At 38.5% G+C, this 24,864-nt stretch overlaps 7 protein-coding genes and 1 long non-coding RNA gene across 10 annotated transcripts; 4 read left to right on the forward strand and 4 right to left on the reverse strand.

Moving 5' to 3' along the window:
• Window positions 1–321: 321 nt before the first annotated feature.
• On the reverse strand, window positions 322–3,558 carry LOC145708755 (TBC1 domain family member 13-like). The gene is made up of 8 exons (XM_081786455.1): window positions 3,380–3,558; window positions 2,729–2,801; window positions 1,512–1,771; window positions 1,254–1,472; window positions 1,075–1,169; window positions 842–1,032; window positions 699–797; window positions 322–625 (listed from the first exon to the last, which is right to left on the reverse strand). The coding sequence occupies exons 1-8, from the start codon at window positions 3,552–3,554 to the stop codon at window positions 427–429; spliced, it is 1,311 nt and encodes a 436-aa protein (XP_081642581.1). The 5' UTR covers window positions 3,555–3,558; the 3' UTR covers window positions 322–426.
• An 830-nt stretch (window positions 3,559–4,388) lies between these two features.
• On the reverse strand, window positions 4,389–6,804 carry LOC145697373 (general transcription factor IIE subunit 1-like). Of its 3 annotated transcripts, none has more exons than XR_014133871.1 (8): window positions 6,669–6,804; window positions 5,789–6,011; window positions 5,519–5,582; window positions 5,260–5,472; window positions 4,977–5,216; window positions 4,819–4,922; window positions 4,615–4,777; window positions 4,389–4,565 (listed from the first exon to the last, which is right to left on the reverse strand). XR_014133871.1 is itself a non-coding variant. In XM_081774572.1 (7 exons), the coding sequence occupies exons 1-7, from the start codon at window positions 6,766–6,768 to the stop codon at window positions 4,771–4,773; spliced, it is 951 nt and encodes a 316-aa protein (XP_081630698.1). In that variant the 5' UTR covers window positions 6,769–6,804; the 3' UTR covers window positions 4,611–4,770. The 3 variants fall into 3 exon arrangements, 1 of the variants encoding a protein (XP_081630698.1); XR_014133872.1 differs by having other exon boundaries at window positions 4,390–4,565; window positions 5,795–6,011; XM_081774572.1 differs by lacking the exon at window positions 4,389–4,565 and having other exon boundaries at window positions 4,611–4,777.
• A 1,656-nt stretch (window positions 6,805–8,460) lies between these two features.
• Window positions 8,461–9,084, forward strand: LOC145711279 (uncharacterized). Its single transcript, XM_081789001.1, has 2 exons — window positions 8,461–8,838; window positions 8,882–9,084. The coding sequence occupies exons 1-2, from the start codon at window positions 8,530–8,532 to the stop codon at window positions 9,074–9,076; spliced, it is 504 nt and encodes a 167-aa protein (XP_081645127.1). The 5' UTR covers window positions 8,461–8,529; the 3' UTR covers window positions 9,077–9,084.
• Window positions 9,085–9,315: 231 nt separating this feature from the next.
• LOC145695389 (uncharacterized) lies at window positions 9,316–10,148 on the reverse strand. Its single transcript, XR_014133711.1, has 3 exons — window positions 10,028–10,148; window positions 9,500–9,757; window positions 9,316–9,463 (listed from the first exon to the last, which is right to left on the reverse strand). It is a non-coding gene; the product is annotated as an uncharacterized LOC145695389 (long non-coding RNA).
• A 3,865-nt stretch (window positions 10,149–14,013) lies between these two features.
• LOC145711687 (uncharacterized) lies at window positions 14,014–15,311 on the forward strand. Its single transcript, XM_081789379.1, has 3 exons — window positions 14,014–14,202; window positions 14,402–14,899; window positions 14,941–15,311. Exons 1-3 carry the CDS (start codon window positions 14,029–14,031, stop codon window positions 15,037–15,039), a joined length of 771 nt encoding a protein of 256 aa, XP_081645505.1. The 5' UTR covers window positions 14,014–14,028; the 3' UTR covers window positions 15,040–15,311.
• Window positions 15,312–17,031: 1,720 nt separating this feature from the next.
• Window positions 17,032–21,059, reverse strand: LOC145711688 (uncharacterized). The gene is made up of 4 exons (XM_081789380.1): window positions 20,810–21,059; window positions 18,901–19,025; window positions 18,031–18,195; window positions 17,032–17,228 (listed from the first exon to the last, which is right to left on the reverse strand). The coding sequence occupies exons 1-4, from the start codon at window positions 20,977–20,979 to the stop codon at window positions 17,032–17,034; spliced, it is 657 nt and encodes a 218-aa protein (XP_081645506.1). The 5' UTR covers window positions 20,980–21,059.
• Window positions 21,060–22,357: 1,298 nt separating this feature from the next.
• LOC145711690 (uncharacterized) lies at window positions 22,358–23,425 on the forward strand. The gene is made up of 3 exons (XM_081789381.1): window positions 22,358–22,361; window positions 22,949–23,146; window positions 23,193–23,425. The coding sequence occupies exons 1-3, from the start codon at window positions 22,358–22,360 to the stop codon at window positions 23,423–23,425; spliced, it is 435 nt and encodes a 144-aa protein (XP_081645507.1).
• Window positions 23,426–23,683: 258 nt separating this feature from the next.
• Window positions 23,684–24,834, forward strand: LOC145711691 (alpha-1,3-mannosyl-glycoprotein 4-beta-N-acetylglucosaminyltransferase A-like). The gene is made up of 4 exons (XM_081789382.1): window positions 23,684–24,022; window positions 24,072–24,277; window positions 24,320–24,556; window positions 24,690–24,834. Exons 1-4 carry the CDS (start codon window positions 23,708–23,710, stop codon window positions 24,832–24,834), a joined length of 903 nt encoding a protein of 300 aa, XP_081645508.1. The 5' UTR covers window positions 23,684–23,707.
• Window positions 24,835–24,864: the final 30 nt, after the last annotated feature.

Genomic DNA, 24,864 nt, shown 5'->3' on the forward strand with positions numbered 1-24,864 from the left:
CATGGTCAGAACGATTGGATCAAATATCGACCTCCGTCCCCTTAAAATGTAGAAATCAACCTGTGAAAATATAGAATAAATAGACTTTTATTAAAATGGTCATGGAAGAAACTGTGGTTTTACAGAAGTAAGAGCAAGAGTAAAAATTGAGAACAGAATGAAATGAAGGCGTTTTGGTTGGACTTTGAATTTTGTTGGTTTGTGTTTTGTGTTTCGCACGATTCACCGTGCAAAATGAGAATTTGCTGAATCAAGGCTGAGTAAAATGAAGATTTTTTATTCAAATTTCTTTGAATTTGAATTTTAATCTAATTAATTGTCAATCTGGCAGTTTTTTGATGAAATGAAGAATCAAACTTTTGTCCCGATTTTCGTAATTTTCGATGAAGAACAATTTCCATAGAAAAAATAGAAAAAAATCGAAAATCACTTTTTCCGAAAAGTACGCCCGAGGAACGAAGAGTTCCGACTCTCGTCAGCGACCTTTTCTTTGATCGAGGACGAGAGCTGCTTCGCTGAGTCGCCGATCTTTTTCAGCCGTGTTCCTAGTTGAGCTTTCGACAAAAGGTTGATGTGAGGCCCGGAGTTTTTGCGGAGGTCTTTTTGGCGTAATTCATCGGCTTTTCTGAAAGATTAATTTGAAAAGATGTCGATTGTACTCCATTTTAGTCTTTGAAAAAACTTTTGAGTGACAGTACCTTATAATAATGAGGACATCAGGTAAAACATCGGAGGTATTTTGCAGCAGCTTCATATTGAAGCCGAAATCGCCTGAAATCAGGTCTTCGCGGATCAACCTAAATACCCCATTCATCCCGATCAAAAGAGAATTCAATCCTACGTTAAAATGGCGACACAGACGTATTTTAGAAACTCGAACCGCTTCGAATCGCTGAACAACGAGTCCCAAAGTCGTATCGTATCCGGAATTCGCATTTCTTGAGAGAGCAAAAGCGTCATCCAGCGAAAGAGGAAGAACTGCGGGCGGATTTCTTGGTCGTTTAGCACTTGCCAAACCGAGTAGTCATGTTTCTACGGGAAGATAAAGAAGGCTATGAAAAGGGGACTGCCTACCTTGAGAAGCGTGAATGTTTGAGCCATGAGAGCGTGAATACCGCTTGTTGATTCATCCATTGATTGGATGAAGTTGTCGCGGATTTCAGACATTACTTTTTGAGGATATCTACAGTTTGCGGTCTAGCCATTCTTTTTTCCGCAAGACATCGGCTTTGGTACCTTAGACTGTTGTTTGCATGAGAGATCCTTTCCTTGAGTAAAGCAATAAAAAGTATCCGCTTCAGCATATCTACTCCATTTCGAATCTGGATCTTGTGATAAAACGAAGTAAATCGGTCCGATAATTTCGTTCATTCCCTGGATGTATTTTGTTCCTTGATTCAACTTTGCATAGACAAAGAGAAGGCGCTCAACGACTTCCCAGTTTTTCTCAACTTTACATTCCAAATCATCATCTAAAACAAGTTAAATGAGGACCAAAGAGAGGAAGTTACCTTCGTCGCCATTTTTCGACTCTTTCATAACGATGGCCCCGTTCCTCGCCTTGGCCGACTGGCTACTCGTCACATTTCTTTTCGAAATGCGCATCTTCAGCATTCCAGTTTTGTAGCTCTCGTTGATGAATTCTACCGCCGGATATTTCGCTGGTTCGGAGAAGAAGGAAATGTCAGGGTAAAGTCGACGCGCGTCCTTTTCAATTTGGCTGAGGAGCTCGTTGTCTTTGAAGTACTCGTCCCAGGTGTTTCCTGTGTTACTGAAAATGGTGTTAAAAATTCTACCCGTTGAGAATCGTTAGTAGCGATCAAGAAAGACTGAACCGTATATGGGGCTTTATTTTTAATTTTCTTTACTCACTGATTTCCTTATCAGTTAAGGATATAGCCGTTCTCAAGGCACTTTCGTAGCGCCGAAATGGGGCGATAAAATTTTTTCATTTCAAGACAGGTCCTACCTAAAATTATGTCTAGAATTCCATTCTGATGTTTTTAAAAATTTTTTTCCAAGAAAATTTCTCTCTGGAGCGATTTGAAATCTTACGATCACTTTTTCTCGAAATTTTTCAATTAAATTGCTAAAACTAAACCTTGAATTATTATAAATTACTTCTAATCTATCTTTCTAGGGCCTCAAAATTTCAAAACCCAGGAAAATTTTTATTCTAGCGTCTTCTTCTTTTTGGCTTTTCTGTTTCATAAATGCTGCGTTCAGAGCGTTCGACCAATCAGCGCGCTCTTTAACATGGGCGCCTCACCCCGCGATGGAGGAGGGCGCCCAGCTCAGCAAACCAGAGCGCTGTCTGATGCTTCGGCTTACTCAAGTAAGCCTCATAAAAATGGCTCTAGAATCATAAATAATTGGAATCAATTAAAGTTTAGACCCTACGAATGTACAGAAAGGTCCAAATTTTTAATTTATCAAAAAAACTCGACAGATTTAATGGAAAATTCTCGAGAAAAAGTGATCGTAAGATTTAAAATTGCTCTAGAGAGAAATTTTTCCATTAAAAAATTAAAAAGAACACTAGAATCGGGTTTCTTAGGCAATTTTAGGCAGGGTTCCTTTTGAAATGAAAAAAATTTTATCGTCCCCTTTTGGCGCTACGAAAGTGCCTTGAGAACGGCTATATCCTTAAGTCTTAGTAGAAAGTAACTCTCAAAGGAATATGATTCCTAGGAGTAAACTTCTAGAAAAACTGAACCTTCTAGCTTACCTCAGTGGATCATTACTGGACGAGTTCTTCTCCTCATCCGGTCTGATGATAAACTCCTTCACAAAAGTCGCGTAGTTCTTCTAGGGTTCCGCACGATCGGAGGACCCAAATTTCAAAAACCAAATTAAACTATAACAGATTTTGAAGTTTTGAATGGGATTGAGGTTTTCGACTATGGCGAAGAAAATGACGATACTTATACTCTGATAACTCTATAAATTCGCTGATTTATCTCGGTTTTTCCGGTATATTTCTGTCGCCCACGTTCAGTCGCCCTCCCATTGAAAAGAACACCAAAAAATAGTAGTTTTTGTTTTTAAATGAAATTATAACTCAGCGAACTTTTTGTGGGCTGATCAATTAAAGTTTTCATAAGCATTAACATTTTCATTTCCCGCGCGCTGATTGGTCGAATTTCTGACTGTGTTGTTCAGATGGAAGAATCTTCAGTCTAGAAAAAGTCCCTTGCGCAGCTGACCAATCAGAGCGCAGAAGCTAATTAAACTTTGTATTTTTTAATAGCTTTAAAATGACAGAAAAAATGGCTTTTAGGAGAAACTAGGATCGGAAATGGATTCTACTGGTGAATTTTAGTAGAATTAAAAATTTTTGGTAAATTTAAAGTCTCTGTCCCAATCGTGCGGAACCCTAAGTTCTTCCTTTGCGATTCAAGCACTCCCTCCCATTCCGACTTTTTCGCTGGAAGAGCCGATAGAATCAAGCGCCAAACAAGAGCTCTGGTAGATCCTTGATCAGGGCAGCCATAAAAGCTCTTGATTTTTAATTCCTCAAGATCTATCGTTTCTGCCGAAAGGATTTCCTGCATTTCATCTTAAGGGTAATGGTATACATCGGCGCGGCGCTGCTCTCTCGATCCGCGCTCCACCAGAACCTATTTCTCACGGAGCCGTAAAATCTGAACGGATAAAGATTTTTTCAAAATTCAAAAAGATTCTGAATAATTAAAGTCTTTTCTACTAACTCAGCAAAATTGGTAATGATTGTCAAAGAGGAACTATCTGAAAATTGCCAGTTTCCTTTAAATGACATTTTCTTCGATATTTCTCATCCAAAATTTTTGAAAATTACACTGTCTTGTAGAGAATCGTCAGCTCTACAAATCCTGTTTTTCAGATTTTTGTTATAAGATCTTCGGATTTTAATATGCGCCCTTGAAGTCAGCGCTGTGAGGTCGTTGCGTGAGAAATAGAGAGCGGAGAGGCGCGAGAAGAAGTAGCCCTCTTTACAAATTGCGATATAAAATTAATAAAAGCTTCAAACAAAAATCTTAAAAACAGGATTTGTAGAGCTGACGATTCTCTACAAGACAGTGTAATTTCTAAAATTTTTGGATGAGAAATATCGAAGAAAATGTCATTTGAAGGAAACTGGCAATTTTCAGATAGTTCCTCTCTGACAATCATTACCAATTTTGCTGTGTTAGTAGAAAAGACTTTAATTATTCAGAATCTTTTTGAATTTTGAAAAATCTTTATCCGTTCAGATTTTACGGCTCCATGAGAAATAGGTTCTGGCGGAGCGCGGATCGAGAGAGCAGCGCCGCGCCGATGTATACCATTACCCTTAAATTGAAAATATAAAAGCATCTATAAATGATCTTTGAACTCTATTTTGAAAGTGGAAAAATAGTGAGCAGTGACAGTAGCTGCAAATTGGACAAAAATATTCTTCTAGGGCAAGTTTTCCTTTTCGTTCGTTTTCTACATGTATGCCATTTGCTGAGTCATGTATTCTTGATACGCGTTCTGCTCGGCTTCGGTCATTTGCTCGACCAGAGACGGGTCTTCTGATATTTCCTCGTAGCTGTATTCTTTTCCTGAAAGAAAAGGGTTGAAAGACATTTCTAAGGCAGAAAAACGCGTTACCTTGTACAGTAAGAGCGTCAGAATCGATAAACTCATCCTCGCTTGACTCTTCAATCGGATCTCTTGCTCTTGGATTGACTGGTTTGGGCTTGACGATCGCTGGCTGTTCTGTATTCCGCAGGAGATCGTCGATATCTTCGATTTCGTCGTCTCTTCTTACAGGCTAAAGTGGGTAAGAAAGCTAGAAAAGAGATTGATTTGCACCTTGAAAGTATTTCCAGTCTCGAAATCGGCCAAATAGTCTTCGTCTTTTTGACAACCGTAGAATTGACCAGCCAGGATGGTTGTTCCTTCGCAACTTTTGTTTCCTGAAGAAAAGTAAGGGTAGATAGAGAGAAAACATCATGAAGCCGCTGACTTGCCTTGACATTTTCCTCGTGGTCGATAATAATATTGATGTCATCCGCGAATCCAGGTCTACTAGCTCCACTTCGCCAGCCATCGCCATCCTTCGGTTGACTAGATTCTGTTTTTCGAGTGACTCTTCCATCGGATCCGACGAAGACATCGTCATCTTTGTCGCTGTGGAGATACTGGACGAAGGAGGGATTGGGATCTGTCATCGTTGGCGTGAATTCGATGTTCTCTGTCTCTCTCAATGCCTAAAAGTGATCATGATTCCCTTCATGAGCGATTTGAACATACGTCGTAAATAGGAGCAATTTGCGTGTTAAACTTCGCCAGCAACGTCCTCGAATCCGTCTTCGGCCCAGCTGACGCATCCTCTTCAACTTCAGATCTACAGTAACTACAGAACAACTTCCCACTCATCGGATCGAGCAACTGATCGACCTGCAGATCGGTGTAAGTGTTTTTGCACATTGGGCAGATGAAACTCGCGCGATTGGAATTATCTCGCTAAGAAAAAGGGCTGAAGAAAGAAGAAGGAATGAGGGTGTAGTACCTCTTGCGATTCGATCTTTTCGCGCATTTTATGAAGCTTGAACTTGATGATGTTGATTGTTGTTCTTTAATAAGGTCAAAAAGAAGAAGTAATAAAGGTTGGACTCGGCAACAGGTAAGGAAAAACTGGGTCAGAATTGAAGAGATCTTAGAGGAAAAGCCGCGTAGCGGCTTTACGAAAACGAAGCCGCGAAGCGGCTTCGGAAAAGATCAATTCGAACCTTTGTCTTAGTTTTACGAAGCCCAAACAAGGATGTGAAATAGATTTGACCCATTCCTGTAATTAATAAAATAGTAAACAAATTTGCTCTTCGGAACGACTCCATTTTCATCAGGCTCTGCTCCCGGCGTTGGTTCAGAAAGCGTCTTCGATTTGAGAATCTTTTCCATTTTCATCGTCGTCAAAATCGCTCGCAACTGCTTCTTGTCGAATTTACACAGCGTCAGGATTTCTTCTTCTTTTATGCAGCGATTTCGTATCAGAATATCGAGAACTAAACAGAAGAATCACATGAAGGAACTCATTCGTTTGAAAAAATGGGCTTTGACTAATTGAAAATCTCGAACACTTTTTTCAAAATTGAAAAAGACACTCTTGGGACATCAGAAAAATTAGTGGCCGCTCGTTATGAAAAACGCAATAGAAAGAAAATGAGAGCGGCGATATACTTTTTTCTTGTTACTTTTTCTTTGGCGAAATTTTGCTTCCGACCGGGGTCGATGGAGGAGCGTAATCATTTCAAGTTGATTCTCGATTGGTCTAGGAAAAAGTGGCGAGATCCGTAGCTTGGATCAGAAACCTGAGTCCCAACCCTGAGTCAGGGCCTGAAAGCTTCGCTCGGCAGCCTTTGTAGAAATCCTGAGTCAGGGAAAAAAAGATCTTCGTCATCCAGAATCAGGATTTCTACACAGGTTGCCAAGCGCAGCTTTCACGCCCTGACTCAGGTTTCGCACACAGGTTTCTGAGCCCAGATCAGTAGATTAAGTAGACCTAATTTACGAAAATGGTCATTTTTGAAAGAAAAAATCACCCCCTTTTCAACAAAAAAGGCCTGAAATGCACCCCTAGAGGAGGACCTGGAAAAGGAAGAAAACGATATTTTGCTCTGCGAAAATTCAGTACAAATCAGAATAATTGAAAATAAACTTACTGAGAGAATGTTCAAAACTGTAGAATGCACGGAGCATAATTCGCACGAGTCGTTTCAGGTTTTCGGGAATATCGTCATTTGTCTGGTCTTCTGTTTCCATTCTCAAGAATTTAATTTTTTTAATTAAAAAAAATTGATTTTTTTTTAGATGAACCACAGATAAATATTTCTCTTTTGAAGATATTTCAGATTTTCAAAAATATTGAGATTTATCAAGATTTGGAAAATTAGCTCTTTCTCTCTTGAGAAATTCCCACCGCTCGGGGAGGAGCGCGCCGCGCGGAGGACCTCGCGCGCTGGAAGACGAGACTAAAAAATGCTTTTTTTCTAGAGAAATAAAGAAGCATGTGTTTTTCTTGTTGTTGTTTATTGAATTGGTTATTCTGACGATAAATTTGTGTAGACAGCTATTCCTACAATCATGATGAGGAAGATAATGACAACTAGCAGGAATTGAAAGTTTTTCGCGCTGTCTTCAAAAGAGGTTGAAATATTATTCCACTTGATTTTGAGCAGAAAGATTATTTGATTAAAGCTTTATTGACGTGTCTTTTCGTAATAATTTTCGGACTCGAAGTGTTATGATGATAAATAACAATAATTTTTGTTTAAAATTTGTAATGCCACATTTTTGCTCTGTTAAAATCAACTGAGAATAAATTCATAATTTCCTTCATCGAGAATGAGGATTTCTATGTGAAATCACCATTCTCGATAAAAGAGCTTACGGGTGCTCATGAGCGCGCTCAAAAAGCGCTCAAACTCGCTGTTTTTTCTTATGATAACGAAATTTCCTCTTAAGGGGGGTAGAACTAGGTTTTGCGAAAAACCGTGATTTTCGTAAGGCATTTTAAATAAGAAAAATCTATTTTTACTTATGATCACGCAATTTCCTAAAAAATGTTGCTAAATAATGGGTAATACTAACTTAACATGAGATTTAAAAAGTTTAGCTAGTTACGTGAGTCGAGAAATTTGAGGACGCGAATACGCTAAAATTGCTATTTTCGAAGAGGTGGGCTGATGTTTCGCTCTCTAGCGCCAAAATGTGTTGACGAAAAAAAAATTTAAGAAAAATATTGTTAGATCTAAGTTTGTTCTATCTTCAGCCGAAGAGAGAATTTGAAAATCTAAGCTCTCCTAGCTTTGAGCGCCGGTCTAGAATCGGCTTTTTTCGAAAAACCTACAGTAGTTCTACCCCCTTAAATGTTGCTAGAAAAAGTATTCAACTATCTTTAAATGGATTCTAAAAATTTGGCAAGTCATATGACTCGAGAAATTTGAGGACGCGAATGGGCTAAAATCGTTATTTTTGAAGAGATGGGTTGACATTTTGCTCTCTTCCGCAAAAATCTGTTGACGAAAAAATTTTTAAGAAAAATGTTGTTAGATCTACGTTTGCTCTTTCTTCAGCCGAAGAGAAAATTTGAATGTCTAAGCTCATCTGGCTTTGAGCGCCAGTCTAGAATTGGCTATTTTCGAAAAATCAAGTTCTACCCCCTTTAGGCCCTTATTGTTAGAAAATTACGCTTCTCAGCAAAATACATCGCATTTTCCACCATCCGCTGACTAAATTTTCGTCGTTCAAATTTCAACCCGCTTATTTTCGAGAGCTACAGAAGTTCAAACCAAATTTTTGCGGTAATTAATTCTCACATGTTGTTTTGAATTTCCATCTGCCGGTTCTGCATTTGTCTCTTTCCCAACGAATTCGCTTGTGAATTATTCCATCTGCCGGTCTTATAAAATCAGATTTAAGCTCACTCACAATTCATCAAAACAAAAAAAAAATGAAGGTTTTTGTCGGACTCGTTCTCGCCGTCCAGGCCAACGTCAGATCCAGCAACATCTGCAAGTGGGAATGCGACAAAGCCCACGAAGCCGATCTCGAAGCCTGCGTTCCCTCATCGACGACCACGATGCTTACCACCAATGCCGAGTCGAAGCGGACGAGAAGCAGAAGGTTTGCACCGATCCCTGCGGCGACTGCCACAAAAACTGCAACGTCGCGCACCACGAAGACAAGCTCAAGTGCGATCAAATTCAAAACCACCAGGAACACCAGAAGTGCATGAAAGAGGCCAACAACGCCCACCACGCTTGCAACGACAAGTGCCACTGCATCGACTCCTGCGAGCATCGATACGTCACCGAGCACAACAGATGCGATGTAAGTTACGAAAGCTTTGTTTTATTTCCATCCCCTTTTTCAGGCGATCGATAACGACCCCGCCCTGGAGCAGCTTTGCCGAGACAACGCCTGGGAACTCCTCGATAACTGCATGAAGAGCAACTGCGGACAACCAGCGACGACTACCAGCTTTCCAACAACCACCCAGCCAACCACCACCACCACTGGAGAAGGAAGCGGAGACATGTGGTTCGAAGAAGAACCGCTCTTTTTGTAAACTGATTTTTGGATGCTGCATCTGATCTTTTTCAATATTTTGAAATAAAAAAGTAAAAAATACATTCATCAAAATGTTTTTCTCCATAAAAAATCAAGAAAGAAAATGATTTTTGCAATTTTTTTATTCGAAATAAAAGTTTTTTCTTGAAAAGTTGTCGTTCAATTTTCACCCTGCGAGAATCAACATCTGCTTTTTGACATCATTAAAGATGGGAATTTACACAGAGCAGAAAAAGAGATTGACACTGTATTTACTCAACGCTGCTATAATCGAGGTCATCCATGTTGTCATCGGCACAGTATTCATCGCAGTCGTTCCCGCAGTCGTCATTGTCCTCAGATTCTTCGCAGTCGCCTTCAAGAAAGGCCATTTGTTGCTCCAAATCTTAAAAGTTCACCGACAAGTCTCGAGAAAACAAACCTTGTAAATAAGCAATTTCATCTCTTGTCAAAGCGAATTCAATTTCACTCTCGTCTTCTGAGCCACCGCTGCACTCTTCGATATCAATGCTGATTCGCTCGTAACATTGGAACATTCCATTTATCTGCCGCTCTGCTTCTTCAATTTCTTCGTCCTCAAAATCACCAAGATCCTCTTCGTCTTCGTCATCGTCTCCTCCATCGTCGTCATCGTCGAAGTCGTCAACGTCGTTTGCTTGATCGAGCTCAGCTGTAACATCTGAATGAGAAAAAAAATGAAAGACAAAATCTTCAAAAATATTTTCTTCCAAGAAATTTTTTTCCCATTTGTTCTACAAATTTTCCGTCTTCAATCATTTTATTGAAGACAACCAGGACAAAGAAGCTACCGAAAATTTTAATAAGAAGATTACCGAGTATGTTTTCGCCAAATTGAAAACCTTGACCGGCATCGATCGAAATCACACCAAAATTTTTCTCTGATGATTTATTCGAAAATCGATTATCATATTCTTTGAATAAAAATTACCTGCATCATCACCATTTGGAGATCCGCCATCATCATCATCATCAGAAGAGCTTCCATCGTCCTAGAAAAGCCTGAACAAAAAACCGTCAATGAAGTACCTCTTCCTCGTCATCGTCATTACGGAGCTCCGGAACCTGTGTCCAAACCCTGAGTAAGGGCGTGAAAAACGAAGCCGCAATGATGAAAACGGCTACTTTGGAGAAGCGGAGTTTAGTTTAGTTTAGTTTACTGAAAACTAAACCGCAACCTTTCTCTCGCCTAAGGGCTGGGCTCGGCAACCTGTGTAGAAAACCTGAGTCAGGGTCTGAAAGAACTAAAATGAGAGCGGCGCAGCGGCTTTTTAAAAACGAAGCCGCTGCGCGGCTTCGGGAATACTACCAATAAAATCTATAAATAATTCTAGCGAAGCCGCTTCGCGGCTTCGTTTTCAAAAGCCGCTGCGCGGCTTTTCATTAAAGTTCTTTCAGACCCTGATTCAGGTTTTCTCCACAGTTTGCCGAGCCAAGCCTCAGGGTTCTCAGACCCTGACTCAGGCTAAGATACAGGTTCTTGAACTCATCGTCGTTATCCCGATCTTTCTTCATGAAAAGAACTTCCTCTTCATCAGAAAACTCTTTTTCTCGACAAAATCTCTGCATATGAATCATATCTTCATAACTCTGCTCCGAGGGCGTCCTATATCGACAGAGAAAAAATACTTGAGACTGATGAAAATTTCGCCAAAGCATTTTTTCAGTTTCATTCAATTTCGAGGGCTAAAATGGCGAGTTTCATTTCCAAATCTTGGACAATGCAATTTTCAATTTTCCAAAGAATGGATAAACGCACGGATTATTTTTAAAACGACTGTATTTTCTTCAGCAGAAACGAGGCGGCCTCTTCTAAAGCGGTATTCGTAAGTCAGGGGCGTTGTGGAGAGATAAGAAGAGGAAAATTATGTTATCTAAGCACCAAAGCGTATTCTGTTTGCGAAAATGTCTTATCGCGTTTCCGCTTTTAATTTTGACGAGCACTCGTTTGAGTATAACTTTCAAGGAAATATGATGTGGATGGCTTTAGGGGTATTTTTATCAAAAAGTATCAATGACTGCAGATTTCCTTTTTTTATCGCAGTGACACCCTTATTCTAATTTTGTTGTTTGATTTTTCTTTGAAATAATTGACTAAAAACTTTTTAATTTTACAGAAATTTGACAGAATTCCAAATCATAAATTTTTTCTTATCGTAGTGACACCCTTATTCTCGTGATGGTGGCATCTCGCGACAAAACTCAACAAATCAAATCAAGACAACAAGTTTTTACTAAAATTTGACCAAGATTTTGGTCAATTTTGTCACAATTTTTGTCGATTTGTGCCATCATTTCGATAATAAGGGTGTCACTACGATAAGAGAAGAAAATTTAAATGATTAGGAATATTCTGCCAATTCCTAATCATTTTTAAATTCTGTCAAATTCGAGAGTTTTTATTCAATTATCCAATTATTTCTAAGAAAAATTGAACAAGAAAGTTCTTTGGCGCTTTTTTGAGAAGATTAAAGATCGTGTCATAATCTGGCGATTACACAGGTCGAACATTTTTCGCGAGGACGCGCTTCGAATCCCTCTTAATTCCTCCTGGCATTAACCTCTTTCTAGGATCTAAAATATTTACGGTTCGCCTTTACGTAATCGTGATTTCGCGGCTTCTCGATTTCGGGAAAAGGCCTTTTCTTGACGATTTTTTCTAAAAAACGCTTCGTAAAAAATGGAGAAGATCTTCTTGAGCCGAGATGATCTGTCGGATGATCCGGTTCCGACAGTTATCTGAGACCTGGGCGCGTCATTCAGCAGAGGTCGTCTTCCGGAATGCGTTTCGGAAAGAGACACTTCGTCCCGCTCCTTCACATCAAGAACGGCGGCATCCAGGGAAGAGTGACAACACTTCTTCTCGTTTTAGAAATGATTATATAAAGTTAAAGTTAAGGGTATAGTAATCGCTCAGGCCTACTTTGAGCTTGAATTCCTCTGCACTTGTAAATAGTGAGAATGTCCTTCAGTGTTAGAATTTAAGATCTATCTTAGATCTTACTATTGACAAGAGCTTTTTAAAAATTCCTTCACTTTTGCCACGTGAGGACCCCTCAAAATTGGCATCTCGGCCAAAATAGGCTATATAAACGGCCGAATTCCTCGAAATTTTACAATAAGGTCTAGAATCTTTTTAAGTGGATTATGTAGGTCAGACCCTTATCTTAAAATTGACAAGAGCTTTTTCAATTATTATTTTTTTAATTTAAAATTTCTTCTTATAAAAATTTAAAAGTTAAAATGAGAACTCTTCGAACTTTCAAGCCGCAATATTTGAAAAATTAAATAATGAATGGATGGAAAATAAAAGTTCTTGAAGAATGAACTTGATTTGGCGAAAATGGCAAAAATGTTGAGTCACTTATTCTAAAGAGGAACCCCTTCAAATCACGTGAACCCAGTAATGACGAATTTCAATAAGGATTTCTGAGTGAAATCCTTACCCCCTTTTTATTGGCTCATCTGAAAAAGCGTAAAAATTACCCTAGTTGAGTCGGAAAGATTGGCGAATTTTCGAACTTATGACGTCATAGCACGTGACGGAAGTTACGAAAGTACCAAACTTTGGACGCTTACCATTTTCATGTCGCTTGAGCTATCATGACATGCAATACATGAAAATGATCGTCTGATCGAGATCTTGGTGTGCATTTAGGTTTCATCCCTCGAAAAAATCTCATCCCTTTTATGAAAATCAGGTACTAGTGATAAAGGGTTGAAAAAATTTTGAAGGGATGAAACCTAGATGCACGCATAGCTCTCGTCGCGACAATCATTTTCCACTATCACATGCCCTGATAGCTAAAGTGGATCGAAAATGCGGAGCGTCCAAAGTTTTGGTACTTTTGGAACTTTGGTCACGTACCATGACGTCATTTCGAGGGAAATTTCATCCTTTTTTGGGCGAATCTAAGATAACTTTTAACGCTCTTTCCAATGAGCCAATAAAAAGGGGGTAAGGTTTTCACTCAGAAATCCTTATTGAAAAGTTATGTGTTTGTGGTGGCTTAGAGAGGATGCTTTATTCGCCAGCTTTGAATAACTTTTGAGTGCCTCTGCGTGTGCTGCTCTTGAAATTTGAATTTCAACGCACACGTTTTTCATTTCAAAAAATGAAGTGGAAAATGAGCACAATTGCCAATTCGTGGTCGATTTGTCATTTTACCTTTTGAAAGAAGCAAAATTGCAATTAGAAACTTCCTAGCTGAGAAACACCGCGGACAGTTTGATTTTGCTAAGCTGACGCGGCACCACGCAGATTGCAGAAAATTTTGCGTTTTGCAAATTTTATTAAATTTGAAGAGCAGTTATGCATATTTTGCAAAAACGAATTATGGAATGAAAATGAAAAACGAAATTGATTTTCATTTTTCCCATTTTCGATATTTTCGAGAGGAAAAAATTGAGCCTTAATTTCGGGTCATAAAGAAAGAGCGCCCTCTGAGTCTTTCATGAACATGGCAAAACCAGCATTTACCGAATTTTGCGGTTGTTAATTAAAGTGCCCCTGACGCGCCCCACAAACATCAAGAGTATGCTCGCAAGGTGCTTCTATGAATTCGAAATGAGCCATTTTTTTGTGCTGTCACTCTCGCCCTTCCAATTACGAAGAGGAATTTTGCTTGCGAAAATAATCGCCACTGTGGTTGGGGCGAAGCGATTTGGGATTTTTGGCGACGTTGATTTGTGTTTTTTTCTAAAAAGGGGCGCTAGAAAGAATTGTCAAAAACTTTCATCGGTATCCTCTTCGGCCTGGGGTCGGCGCCGACCACCCTTTTTCGCTTTCAGATTGCCGAGTTCAGCTTTTTTATTTCCGCTAATTTTTATTTCCTCTCTCTAGACTCAGGAATCCTCCATTTGCCTCTAGCCAAATTCAATATTGACTCTTTTTGCAAAGCCTCAAACAAGTTCAGAATCTGCCTAGAGAAAATGCGAAAAGTGCTCGTCGATTGTGATCCCGGAGTTGATGACATCTGCGCGTTGCAATTTCTTTTCAATAGAAAGGATGTCGAAGTCGTGGCAATTACAGTTGTTCATGGAAATTGCGCTGCTTCAATTGGCGCGAAAAATGCTCTCAAACTTCTTACATTAAATAATTTGCAGGTAAACCCCAAAATCACGGCCTATTCGGGGATGTTGTCTTGAACCGACAAAAAAAATTCGACAAATTTTGCGTGGGCGGCTTCTTGGCTGCTGATTGGCGGGTTTGCCGAATCCAGGCTTCTAATTGGTTGAAAATTTCCACGTAAATTTTGTCGGTTTCAGACACCTCCCCCTTTTCGGCCTTTTTTCGATTCGAAAGCAAGAATTTTCAGGAAAAATTCCAGTTTTTGTCGGATCCGACGCTGTTTTGGTCGCTGAGAATCAAGATTGGAAGAAAACTCCTTTCCACGGGAAAAACGGGCTTTGCGACGTGACCGAAAACGATGTCGAAATCGACGAATCCCTCATCAAGCCAAACGCCGTCCAGGGCATTTGTGACCTTTCCGCCGAATTCGAGGGCGAATTGGAAGTTCTAGCGATTGGGCCATTGACGAATCTGGCCCTTGCAATGACGCTCGATACAAATGTCGCGAAAAAGTGGAAGTCGTTGACGATTATGGGAGGAACGAGCTGGGGAAGTGGAAATACTACCGCCGCGGCCGAGTTTAATTTCTACCACGATCCAGAGGCGGCTGCTTCTGTTTTTGCGAAGATGCCGGCTTTGCTGGTTCCGAAAATCGTGACTTGGGAAACGACGCTCAAGGGACAATTTCTCGGGGAAAAGATCAATTTTCATCCTGACCAAAAAACGACAAAGGTGATTTTTCTTTTCGAAAACTCTTTCCTAATTTTTTCTAGGGAAAGTGGCTCTGGGAGCGCTGCAAAAAGATGGGGATCTTTTCAAAACCTCTTTTACCAACTTTTGCATTTGCGATTTCGCCGCCGCCGCAGTATTAGTCAACGAAAAAGTCATCAAGGCTTCAAGAATCGCCCCTGTTGCTGTTGCTACCCAGTTTGGCATTGCCCGAGGCGCGATGATCATCGACAACCGACCGGTGGAGGCGCAAGGGGTGCAAACTTCCAATGCTGGTTTTTCGAAAGCGATGATTATTGATGAAATCGATATGCAATTGGTTCATGAGATGGAGGGTGTAAAATTGGAGATGAAAAAGTCTGCTAGACAAACTGTCTACTAGACATTTTCTGTTCACGCTTCTCAAATAAACAAATAATTCATGTTGAACGCCCTTTGAGAATTTAGATGACAAATTTTCTTGACATTTTGATAAATAGTTTTTGTTGACAATGTCGACATTTTTTTCTTTGTCGGCACTTTGTCTAAATATCGACATTTTGTTGACAAATTTTACTGACAATTCTCGTTGACATTTTTGCTGACATTTTTCATTTGACATTTTCTGTTGACTATTTTCTTAAATATATTTTTCTAATATTCATTTCTTAAAATCTGCTTTTGTTGACAATGTCGACATTTATATTTTTTGTTAGCAAATTGCATCATTCATAATTTATACCAGACAGTTTCTTGGGCCTTTATCAAAAACATGAAAAAATTGTCTGAATTCTCAATTTTGATTATTTAATTTTTACAGTTGAATGTATATTTGTACAGATGGAGGAAACCGTTCTCAACTCTCCGAGGAGTCCTTCCTCACGATCGAATTTCCACTGTCTTTGGACGCGCTCGAATTCGACAAATCCTCACTTGAGTCGCGCTGCTTGATCTGCCGTGTTCCATAAGTTTCGCAATAATCGCGAAATGCCGCTTCTTGCTTCAAAATCGATGAAACGCGAAACTGTACCAAATCGTCAGTAAGCCGAAAAGAATCAGGAGAAACGCTCATTTTGGGTTGGAAAAGTAGCGAAAAAGGAGCTTAAAAATTTCACGTTTTTTGACCTCAAGACTGGCTTCTCCGACCGCGAAAAAGAAACAGAGTCGATTTTGAACTCCGCCAAGAAAGAAAAATAGAAGAAATGGAAAAGAATGACAAGTTCCGATTGCGGTGGAATGAGGCACGTGACGGTTAGAAAACGGACGGAAATAATTTTTAAGCCGCGGTATTTCATCTTAATGTATTATTTGAAATAGCTTTCTTTTTCCAAACAACGATTAACACGTGACTACAAATTCGACAATTGGACTTGCTATCGACAATTTTTGACGAAAAACACGGATTGTTGTCAATATTTTCTATTGTCAATATAAACATTTTCAATCGACAATGTCGACATATTTTGTTGACAATGCCGACATTTTGTGTAGACGATGTCGACATTTTTTGTTGATGATGTCGACATTTTCTGTTGTCAATGTCGACATTTTTGTTGACAATGCCGACATTTTTGTTGACAATGTCGACATTTTCTGTTGACAATGTCGAGATTTTCCGAATTTGTCGTTTTTCTCTGCAGTTTTGTCAGCATTGTTTTTTCGACATTTTCACGTAACAATCTCACGTGACAAAAACTCTTTTCCAACCCCATTCCTGAAGCAAATATAAACGGCAAGAGAAAGTCGCTCCTTTGCCTGATAAAATCTACAAAAGTAGGAAGACATCCCACCGCGTGCATTCGCCGCCCCACCCTTCCAGATCGTTCTTCAAGAGCCAAACACACGTGCTGCTCAAAATAGCCTTCTTGGCCCACGTCAGCTTCGTTCAGGCAACACGAGTCGGGGTAAATTGGATTCGCGAAGTATCCTTTTGGCGAAGCTGCAAAATTAATTTAAAATTAACGAAATTTTTCTATGAAAAATTGAACTTTCAAAAGCCATCTTATTCGAAAAATAATTTCGAGCTCGAAAATTTTCGATTTTTCTTTTGAAAAAATTTTTTCGAAAATTTTCGATTTTTTTGAAAAATAAATTTTCTCGAAAATTTTCAATATTTCTTGAAAAATTAATTTTCCCGAAAATTTTCGCAAATTTTATTATTTTGAATTTGTCTGTCTAAGCAAAAACGATTCAAATCCTCTGACTCGAAAGCTGGATTTATTCGTTGGCGATAAGGCCTTCTGCATAAAAAAGAAGCAGTGGGCGTTATCTGTTACCTCAGCTGGGACGCGCTCCCAAGTCCAATCCTGATGATCCACCACGCCGCAGCAGCTCAGCTCGTTTTGAAGAATGTCTTGAAAGAAAACGAAGTTACGAGAATTCATCATGATCTGTCAATTTTAGAAGAAGCCCTCTTTATTCTTAAATTAAGCAAGGGCACTTGAAAAAGAACGTCCGTGTCGTAGAACGTCTCGAGAGAAAGGGAGAGTGAGACAAATTGGATGGCAGAAACAAGAGTACGCTTCCGCCCTTTTGAATAACATAACCGGTCGGCGAGACATGGAAACGTAATCGACCTTCCAAAGCGAAAGATGATGAAACTAGAGAAAAATTTAAAGGGCCAAAACTCTCTCCAAAAGCCGCGTAGCGGTTCAAAATACGCTTTTGGCGTTATCGAAGGTAGTACCCTTAAGATGTTTCAAGACTTATCACGAATAGCCGCGTAGCGGCTTTTAAATCGAAGCCGCGAAGCGGCTTCGCCAGATTATCAAAGGTAGCTATCTTTTGACTCTGGCGAAGCCGCTTCGCGGCTTCGTTTTTAAAAGCCGCTACGCGGCTTTTCGTGATAAGTCTTGAAACATCTTAAGGGTACTACCTTCGATAACGCCAAAAGCGTATTTCTGCTTTGAATTTTTCGTCTTTTTAAAGCAAAAATTGAAGGTGTACAAACTTATCTCCAAAAACGTGACGGGTTAAATATTAGTGCCAAGCGACAAGTACGGGTTAATCGTAGAAATACGAGTGCCAGTCCGACGTGTGAATAGCATGTCAGACCTGTCTTTTCGCGTGTCTTTTCGTCCCTTAGACGCTTTACAAATATTTTGGCAGCCGAAAATTGGGCAATTTTAAATTCTAACGAAGCGTCTTTTTCTTACCAAAAGTATGAATCTTCGAATGCGGCTCGTAGGTCGCCATGATCTTCCTGAAAATTTTGTGAAGATCTGCGATGTCTTCTTTTGTCTCCGGCGCGCTTTTGATCAAGATGTTCCTGGTGACGGATTGCACCACTCCAGCGAATAGAAGAACGACTCCTTCGGCGACTAAAAGGGAGAATTGCAATTATGGACACTTAGTATCTAATTCAAAATTGTTTTGACATAACTAGGAGTTATTAATAGAGACGTTGTCATTTTCCGAAAGAAGGAGAGGAAAATAGAACGTGGCTATTGATTGTTATCGCGATGTTTTTGTACGTGTTGATGAAGGCTATTTTGGGTATAAAGAGGATTTATGTTTGAGGAGCCTTAGGCTGATAGTATCAGCCGATAAGATACAATATACAATTCTTGATTTTCTTATCAGCAGATATTTACATACAGTACTTTTAGAAAACAGTATATCTACAGCCGTAAACATCCAAAAAATCGACAAAAATACGATAATTTTGTCAAAAATGAAGATTAAAAAAAGGCCAATCAGATTGCCTTATTCGACTGAAAGGCAAATCAGATTGCGTTATTCGGCTAGGGGCCAATCAGATTGCCATATTTGGCTGAGAGGCCAATCAGAGTGCCTTATTCGGCAGAAAGGCCAATCAGATTGCCTACTTCGGCTGAAGGGCCAATCAAATTGAAGAAACATAAAAATTCGAGTTTTGCTTTTTAGATGAATATTTTTTGTCGAAAAATCGACAATTTTGAGAGAAAAAAAAATTTTGACCCAAAAGCTCTGTTATGTACTGTAAATTGCTCTTTGTTCAAAACAACGAAAAAAGTATTCGCTCGTTTGTCCCGAGCGCGACCTACAAATTGCGACGACGTTTTCCCGCGCCATGCCGAGCACTCCAATGCCGAACGAAATGAGCAGCAGAAATCCCGAAACAATCCACAAAATCGGCGTCGTGAAGAAAATCAAGTCCAAATATTCGTGGCTGAATAAAAAGAATTGAGCTGTTGTTTCAATTTTCAATAAATGACAGAACGATTAATCTGATAAAAATATCGTCGCGTCTTTTTTGATAAGCGCGTTGCCGTGAACGAAAATTTGTCGGAATAAATCAATGATTCTGAATCATTGATTCAATTTTTATGTCGATTTAGAGAAAAAAATCTGAGTAATTTCGGAAAGAGCACTTGAAAGTGGCAATTTCGCCGTGGACCGGAAGCTTCTTACGATCTCTCCGGACGAGATTTGGCAGTCTTCCTAGCATTCCTGACATTTTCTTATCAAATGGATGGAATTTCCTTCATTTGCGATTTTTGCAAAATTTTAATTTAGTCAAAAATGGGGTGATAAAATTTAATTAAGAAATTTTTCATATAATAATTTTTAAACCGTTATTTCTAAAAATATCATAGCGACACCCTTATTTTTTCAAGTCAAAAGAAGGGCTGCACCCTTATCTTTCGTGGAAAGATAATTTTGGCTGAATAATTAAGGGTGTCTCTATCAAAAAATTGGAACGTTAAATCTTTTGCGAATTTCGTAGTGACACCCTTATTTTTCGAGTCCAAAGAAGAATTGCACCTTCATTTTTGGTCAGAAGTTAATTTGGCTTAAACATTAAGGGTGTCTCTATGTAAAAATTGAAATGTTATAACTTTAGCATATTTCATAGTGAAACCCTTATTTTTCGAGTTAAAAGATGGGTTAAGCCTTCATTTTTGGTTAAAACATTATTTTGGCAGAAAAATTAAGGGTGTCTCTATGATAAAAAAGGAAAAATCTCTGTAATTCCTCTGGAGAAGCTAAGAAAAGGGATGAGCTCGGGGGATATAAAAATGATGGAAATGCATATTATGAAATTTAGAAAGATTCGCATGGCGATTTGGCAAATTGGATCGAGAAGTTGATTATGTTTCTTTTGGAAACATCGGCCGACACGGCCGCTCATATATCCGATTTTCATGAATCCGATTTCCTTCTTTTTTCTTCAGTAATTTAATATAAAAGAATGAAGTTCATGATTTCGAAATCAATTGAAAAATGCGGTTATAACCTTGTTTTTGCCAAAAGCTTGTTTTTCCATGTTTTACAGCTGTGGCGGGAGTTTAGAGACATCGATTTTGAGATGATCCAAAATTTAAACATGACTCACTCAATTTTCTCGGAGATCATTACGTGCATGTGTTTTGTCTAAAAACACCGCCGTTTTGGGCTGCTCAACAACGGATGCTCCAATGTTTAGTTTTAGCTCCGTGAAAAATAATCTCGCGAGCAAAAGAAAGATGATTGTCTTTGTGTAAATCATGTTTCTGAAATTTTTTTTCTATAAAATTTTTAGGATAAGGGTTACTCCGCAATAATAAGGGGATGGCCATTGAATTAGTTTTATTCATGAATTTTTGCATAGAAATCCCCTTTTTTGGTCAAACAAAAAAACGGGAGTGATTTTCTAGATCAGGGTTTTGATTGGCTGTTAGGCATAATGCAGCAATTTTATTGGTTATCCGAAAATACATTTTTATTTTTTGGTTTTGTCCCTTATTTTTGCTTAATTTTGGAGTTGTCAAACCTGTGCATTTTTGGATGACCAATAAGATTGCTGTATTAAGCTTACTGGCCAATCAAAAGCCTGATCCAGAAAAATCATTGCCGATTGTTGATTCTGCCCTTGATTTTTTGCGAATTTTTTTTGGCCAGAAAGGCTCGAAATTTATAAAAAAATTAAAACTGATTAGAAAAAATGGCAGAAATATCATCATTTTTTCTCACCTGAAAATGATCATCTCACTGAAGCCAGCATAAATAAACATGACTCCGAACAAAAAACTCGCAAATTTGACCACAAAATTGATCGTCTTCAAAACTCCGACTGTATCTATCTTCTTTATCTCTCCTTTAACAATTTTTAAGTAATCTTCGATTATGTAGAAATCTCTCATTTTTTTTTCTTCTAATTTTGCGATTCGGTTAAAAATGAGCTTGTTATCCAAGTGTCGTTGCAAAACTAGAAATAGAAAGAAAAGCAGCGGTGGATTGCGGCGCGACGCACGGTCGAGAAAATGCTATGCGCGAAATTGGTGGCGCGAGAGGGCGAATCTTCTAGCGCGCATCTGCGCGCCATGAGTTGTCATGATAAATAAGTGGTAATTTTATTAGGATCAGTTGTAGTTTTTTCTGAATAAAAACGAATCTCTTGGCAGAAATGGTTCTTCGCAATTAGGGCATATTTTTAGGATCCATTAACATCAACAAATCCGTGTTTGGGTGTATTGAAATAAGGGTTTCATCAATTTCGGAGACAAACTTTAAGGGGGTGGTATCTTGAACCGACAAAAAAAAATTCGTAAAATTTTGCGTTGGCGGCTACTCGGCTGCTTATTGGCCGGTTTACCGAATCCAGTCTTCTGATTGGTTTAAAATTTCCACGTAAAATTTGTCGAAATTTTTGTCGGTTCCAGATTCCTCCCAATTTTAAGGGACCTTTTTGTAAAGATAATGTTTTATCTTTTTAAGCATATTTTCGTCTTGACATTTTTTCGAGTCTAAAACGCTCAATTAATCTTTGAAGCAATTAATTGTAAAAAAGTGACATTTTTATGAAAATAATCGGCATTTTAGCGCGTTGATGATTTAATGATTTCAGAGATCTTAAATCGAGTACTGAACTCAAATCGCCTTTCGAAAAGGAAAATTTTCGACGTGTGGTCCTTAATTTGACAGTCTGATCTAATCACCCCTTCTCCGAAGCTCCTTTAGTACAGTCAAAGAAGCAGAGAAAAAAGAGGGAGAAATTTGGCCAAGAGAAAAGATCGCTCATTATTTCGTTCGATTCTAGAGTATATTTCCAACTTGCTTTTTTTGGGATAATTTTCATTCATAAAATTTAGAGAGAAACTTCTAGGAAAAGCGATGAAAAAGGGGCCTCCTATAATGCTTTTTTCGTAAAAACGCTTTTATTTTTGACATCGTAAAACTGTGTAGCTTTTCTTCCGTCTTCCTTCTTTTGTATCACCTTGCAATTATGCTTTTAAATACTCATACTCGAACGTAAAAAAAAACTCTTTTCAGAAAAAAAAATTGGAAGGGAAACAAAGAAAGTGAGCCCGTCTGAAAAATTGAACATTTGAAGATTCAACAATATCGTTTTGACCTTTTCTCCGCGGCGAGAGATCAAATATTCGCGAAATTCTGGAGAATTGAAACAAAAAACCGAGAAAATGTGAAAAGGAAAAATAATGAAAATTTATAGACGACTGAAACTTTCTTCTCTTATTGGCTTGGCGGCTACAGGAAATTGGTTGCTTACATTTATTGAATATGAGTTAAATAATAATAAATAAATTATTTTTATGATTTTTTAGCAAAAAATTATTTAAAAAATTTTTATACAATTTTTAATTGTTATTCTGAATAACTTATTCATAATAATAATTTATAATTAACAACTTATAAATATCTTTTAAATTAAGGACCCCCGTCAGCTCTTTCCTTCAAAAAATGGAATTTTTCAAAAACACCATATTTTTGGTTTTAAATGCATCCTCAGGTTAAACTTGTTTCAAAAACTTGATAGGAGGAATATTTGACCAAGAAAAATCAATATTTTTGCCAAAATAAGGGCGAATTCGTCATTTTTCGACGAAAAGTCCAATTTTCAAATGCGATTTTGGGGGTGTTAGAGTCGAGATAGACCCCCAAAAAATGAAGCCCGGGGTCAAAATTTTAAAATTCCGAAATTTGATTTTTCGAAAAAAGCTGACGGGGGGGTCCTTAATGAATAAAAATTTTTATTGAGTAAAATTTATTTATGAATATTTTTTATTTCAAATTAAACAGAATAATCATCGTTAATTGAAGTTGATAGTGATGATTTCTCGATTTTTGAATATTAAATTGACCATGAAAAAGTCTTCCTCTTCACAAAATTCGCCGAGTTTTGCAATGAACAAAAATTATTCCAATTTCAATTCACAATTTACGATTTCTACGGCGAAAATAATCCCGAGCAAAAAGACTACGGGCCAATTTGGTCGAATTCGCTTGGAGAGACGCATCTTCTCATCGGAATTCCAACGGTCAAAAGAGCTGCAGAAAGCTATCTCAAAGGTACAGAACATTTTTGAAATCAACAATGACGATTTTCTTCTTCTAGATACGCTGAGCTCAATAAAGACTGATCTAAAGAACTTCAAAGAATCGGAAACGTTCAAAATTTCGATCGTTCTTTTCGCAGGAAAAAGTGACGAGGAATATTTCGACGAATTGAAAGAAGAGTATCAAGATGAACTTGGGGAAGATTTCGCGGTTTTAATGGCTCCCGATGATTATTACCATGAATACTTTGACAAGCCAATCAGGAAGGTTTTGCTTATTTGGATGCGCTGATAGAGGTCGTTTTCATGAGTTTTCACGATAAAAACTGGGAGTTGTCAGGGACCACCGAAAATCCAGACAAATTTTGCGAAGAAATTTTCAGCCAATCAGAAACCTTGATCCGGCCAACCAGTCAATCAGAAGCCGAGTAGCCGACCACGCAAAATTTGTCGTGATTTTTTGTCGATTCGTGAGACCACGCCAAAAAATCGTTCAAAAAAAAACCTCGAAAATCTCGCAAATCTCGAAAAACAAAGCCAAAAAAGCCCAACTTTCGGCGATTCTGTCGAGCGAATGTCCTGGCGAACCATGCAAGCTCTCGACTACATTTTCCTCTGGGAAAACGCCATGAAATTTCCGCTCTATTTACAACTCGAAGACGATGTTCAAATCAACGCCGGTTTCTTCAATTTCATCAGCAATCAGTTAAAAAGTCTCGAAAAAAAAGACTGGTTTTCGCTGGAATTTTCACCGCTTGGTTTTATTGGAAAATTGTTCAAAAGCGAGAGTTTGCAGGCGCTGACGCACTATAGCAAGTTGTTTTTTGATGTAAAGCCGATTGATTGGATCTATTGGAGTTATATAAGAATGAAAGTTTGCTCCCCCGAGGTAGAAAAACAGCAATTTTTCTTTGATAAGAAAACGAATCATTTTGAAGTGGGACAAAAAAAAGTGCCAAGCAGAAATTCGAAAAGTCGCGATTTCCTGCACCTCGAAAACTCCGCTCCTCAGTCATATTGGCTCGATTTCATCGCTCGACGGAAAAGTCCAGCATCTGGTGGAAAGGGCGCAAGGAAACCCTGATGCCTCGAAAATCTGGTGCACTGACAACATCAATTTATCAGACTTGGAAGCGATTTACAAGTGCGTTTTCTTCCTTGATTTCAATTTTCAGAACCATTTTAGGTCTTCTAAGACAATCGAAGTTGTTCCAGTAAAAGATAAGAAGACAACAATTAAAATTTCTTTCCGCCACCTTCAGTCGCCAAAAGACTTTATTTTCTACCACGGGACGAAGGCCGCCGGCCAGCCGAGCAGTCGATCTCAATCGAAAATTCCGACAACAACGAGGATCTTTGCGGATGTGAATGGAGAAGGATGGAAAGATGTTTTGGATTTTTCTCAGTGTTATCATGGGAACGGGTTTACTTTATACTGACACTTATAGTTAGTTACGTTTCAGTTCCAAATTTATGATAAAAATAATAATTTTATAGTTTTTTCTTTAGAAAATCTTGCTGCAAATAATTTCTTTCCAATTAAACCCGCTGAAAAGCGCGAAAACAACAAATCTTGGCGTAAAAACAACCTGTTCAATGAGCAAATACAGTTCTGGAGAAACAATCATCAACGCCTTCAAAATCGAAGTCCCAAGTGGCCACGAAGCTTTTCTTCTTCATAAAATCGACATCCATAGATAACGTTTTTGCTGTTTTTTTTTCTTTTTAGAA

This window comes from Oikopleura dioica, chromosome 1, assembly GCF_907165135.1.
Source record: "Oikopleura dioica chromosome 1, OKI2018_I68_1.0, whole genome shotgun sequence".
Classification (NCBI taxonomy): Eukaryota; Metazoa; Chordata; class Appendicularia; order Copelata; family Oikopleuridae; genus Oikopleura; species Oikopleura dioica.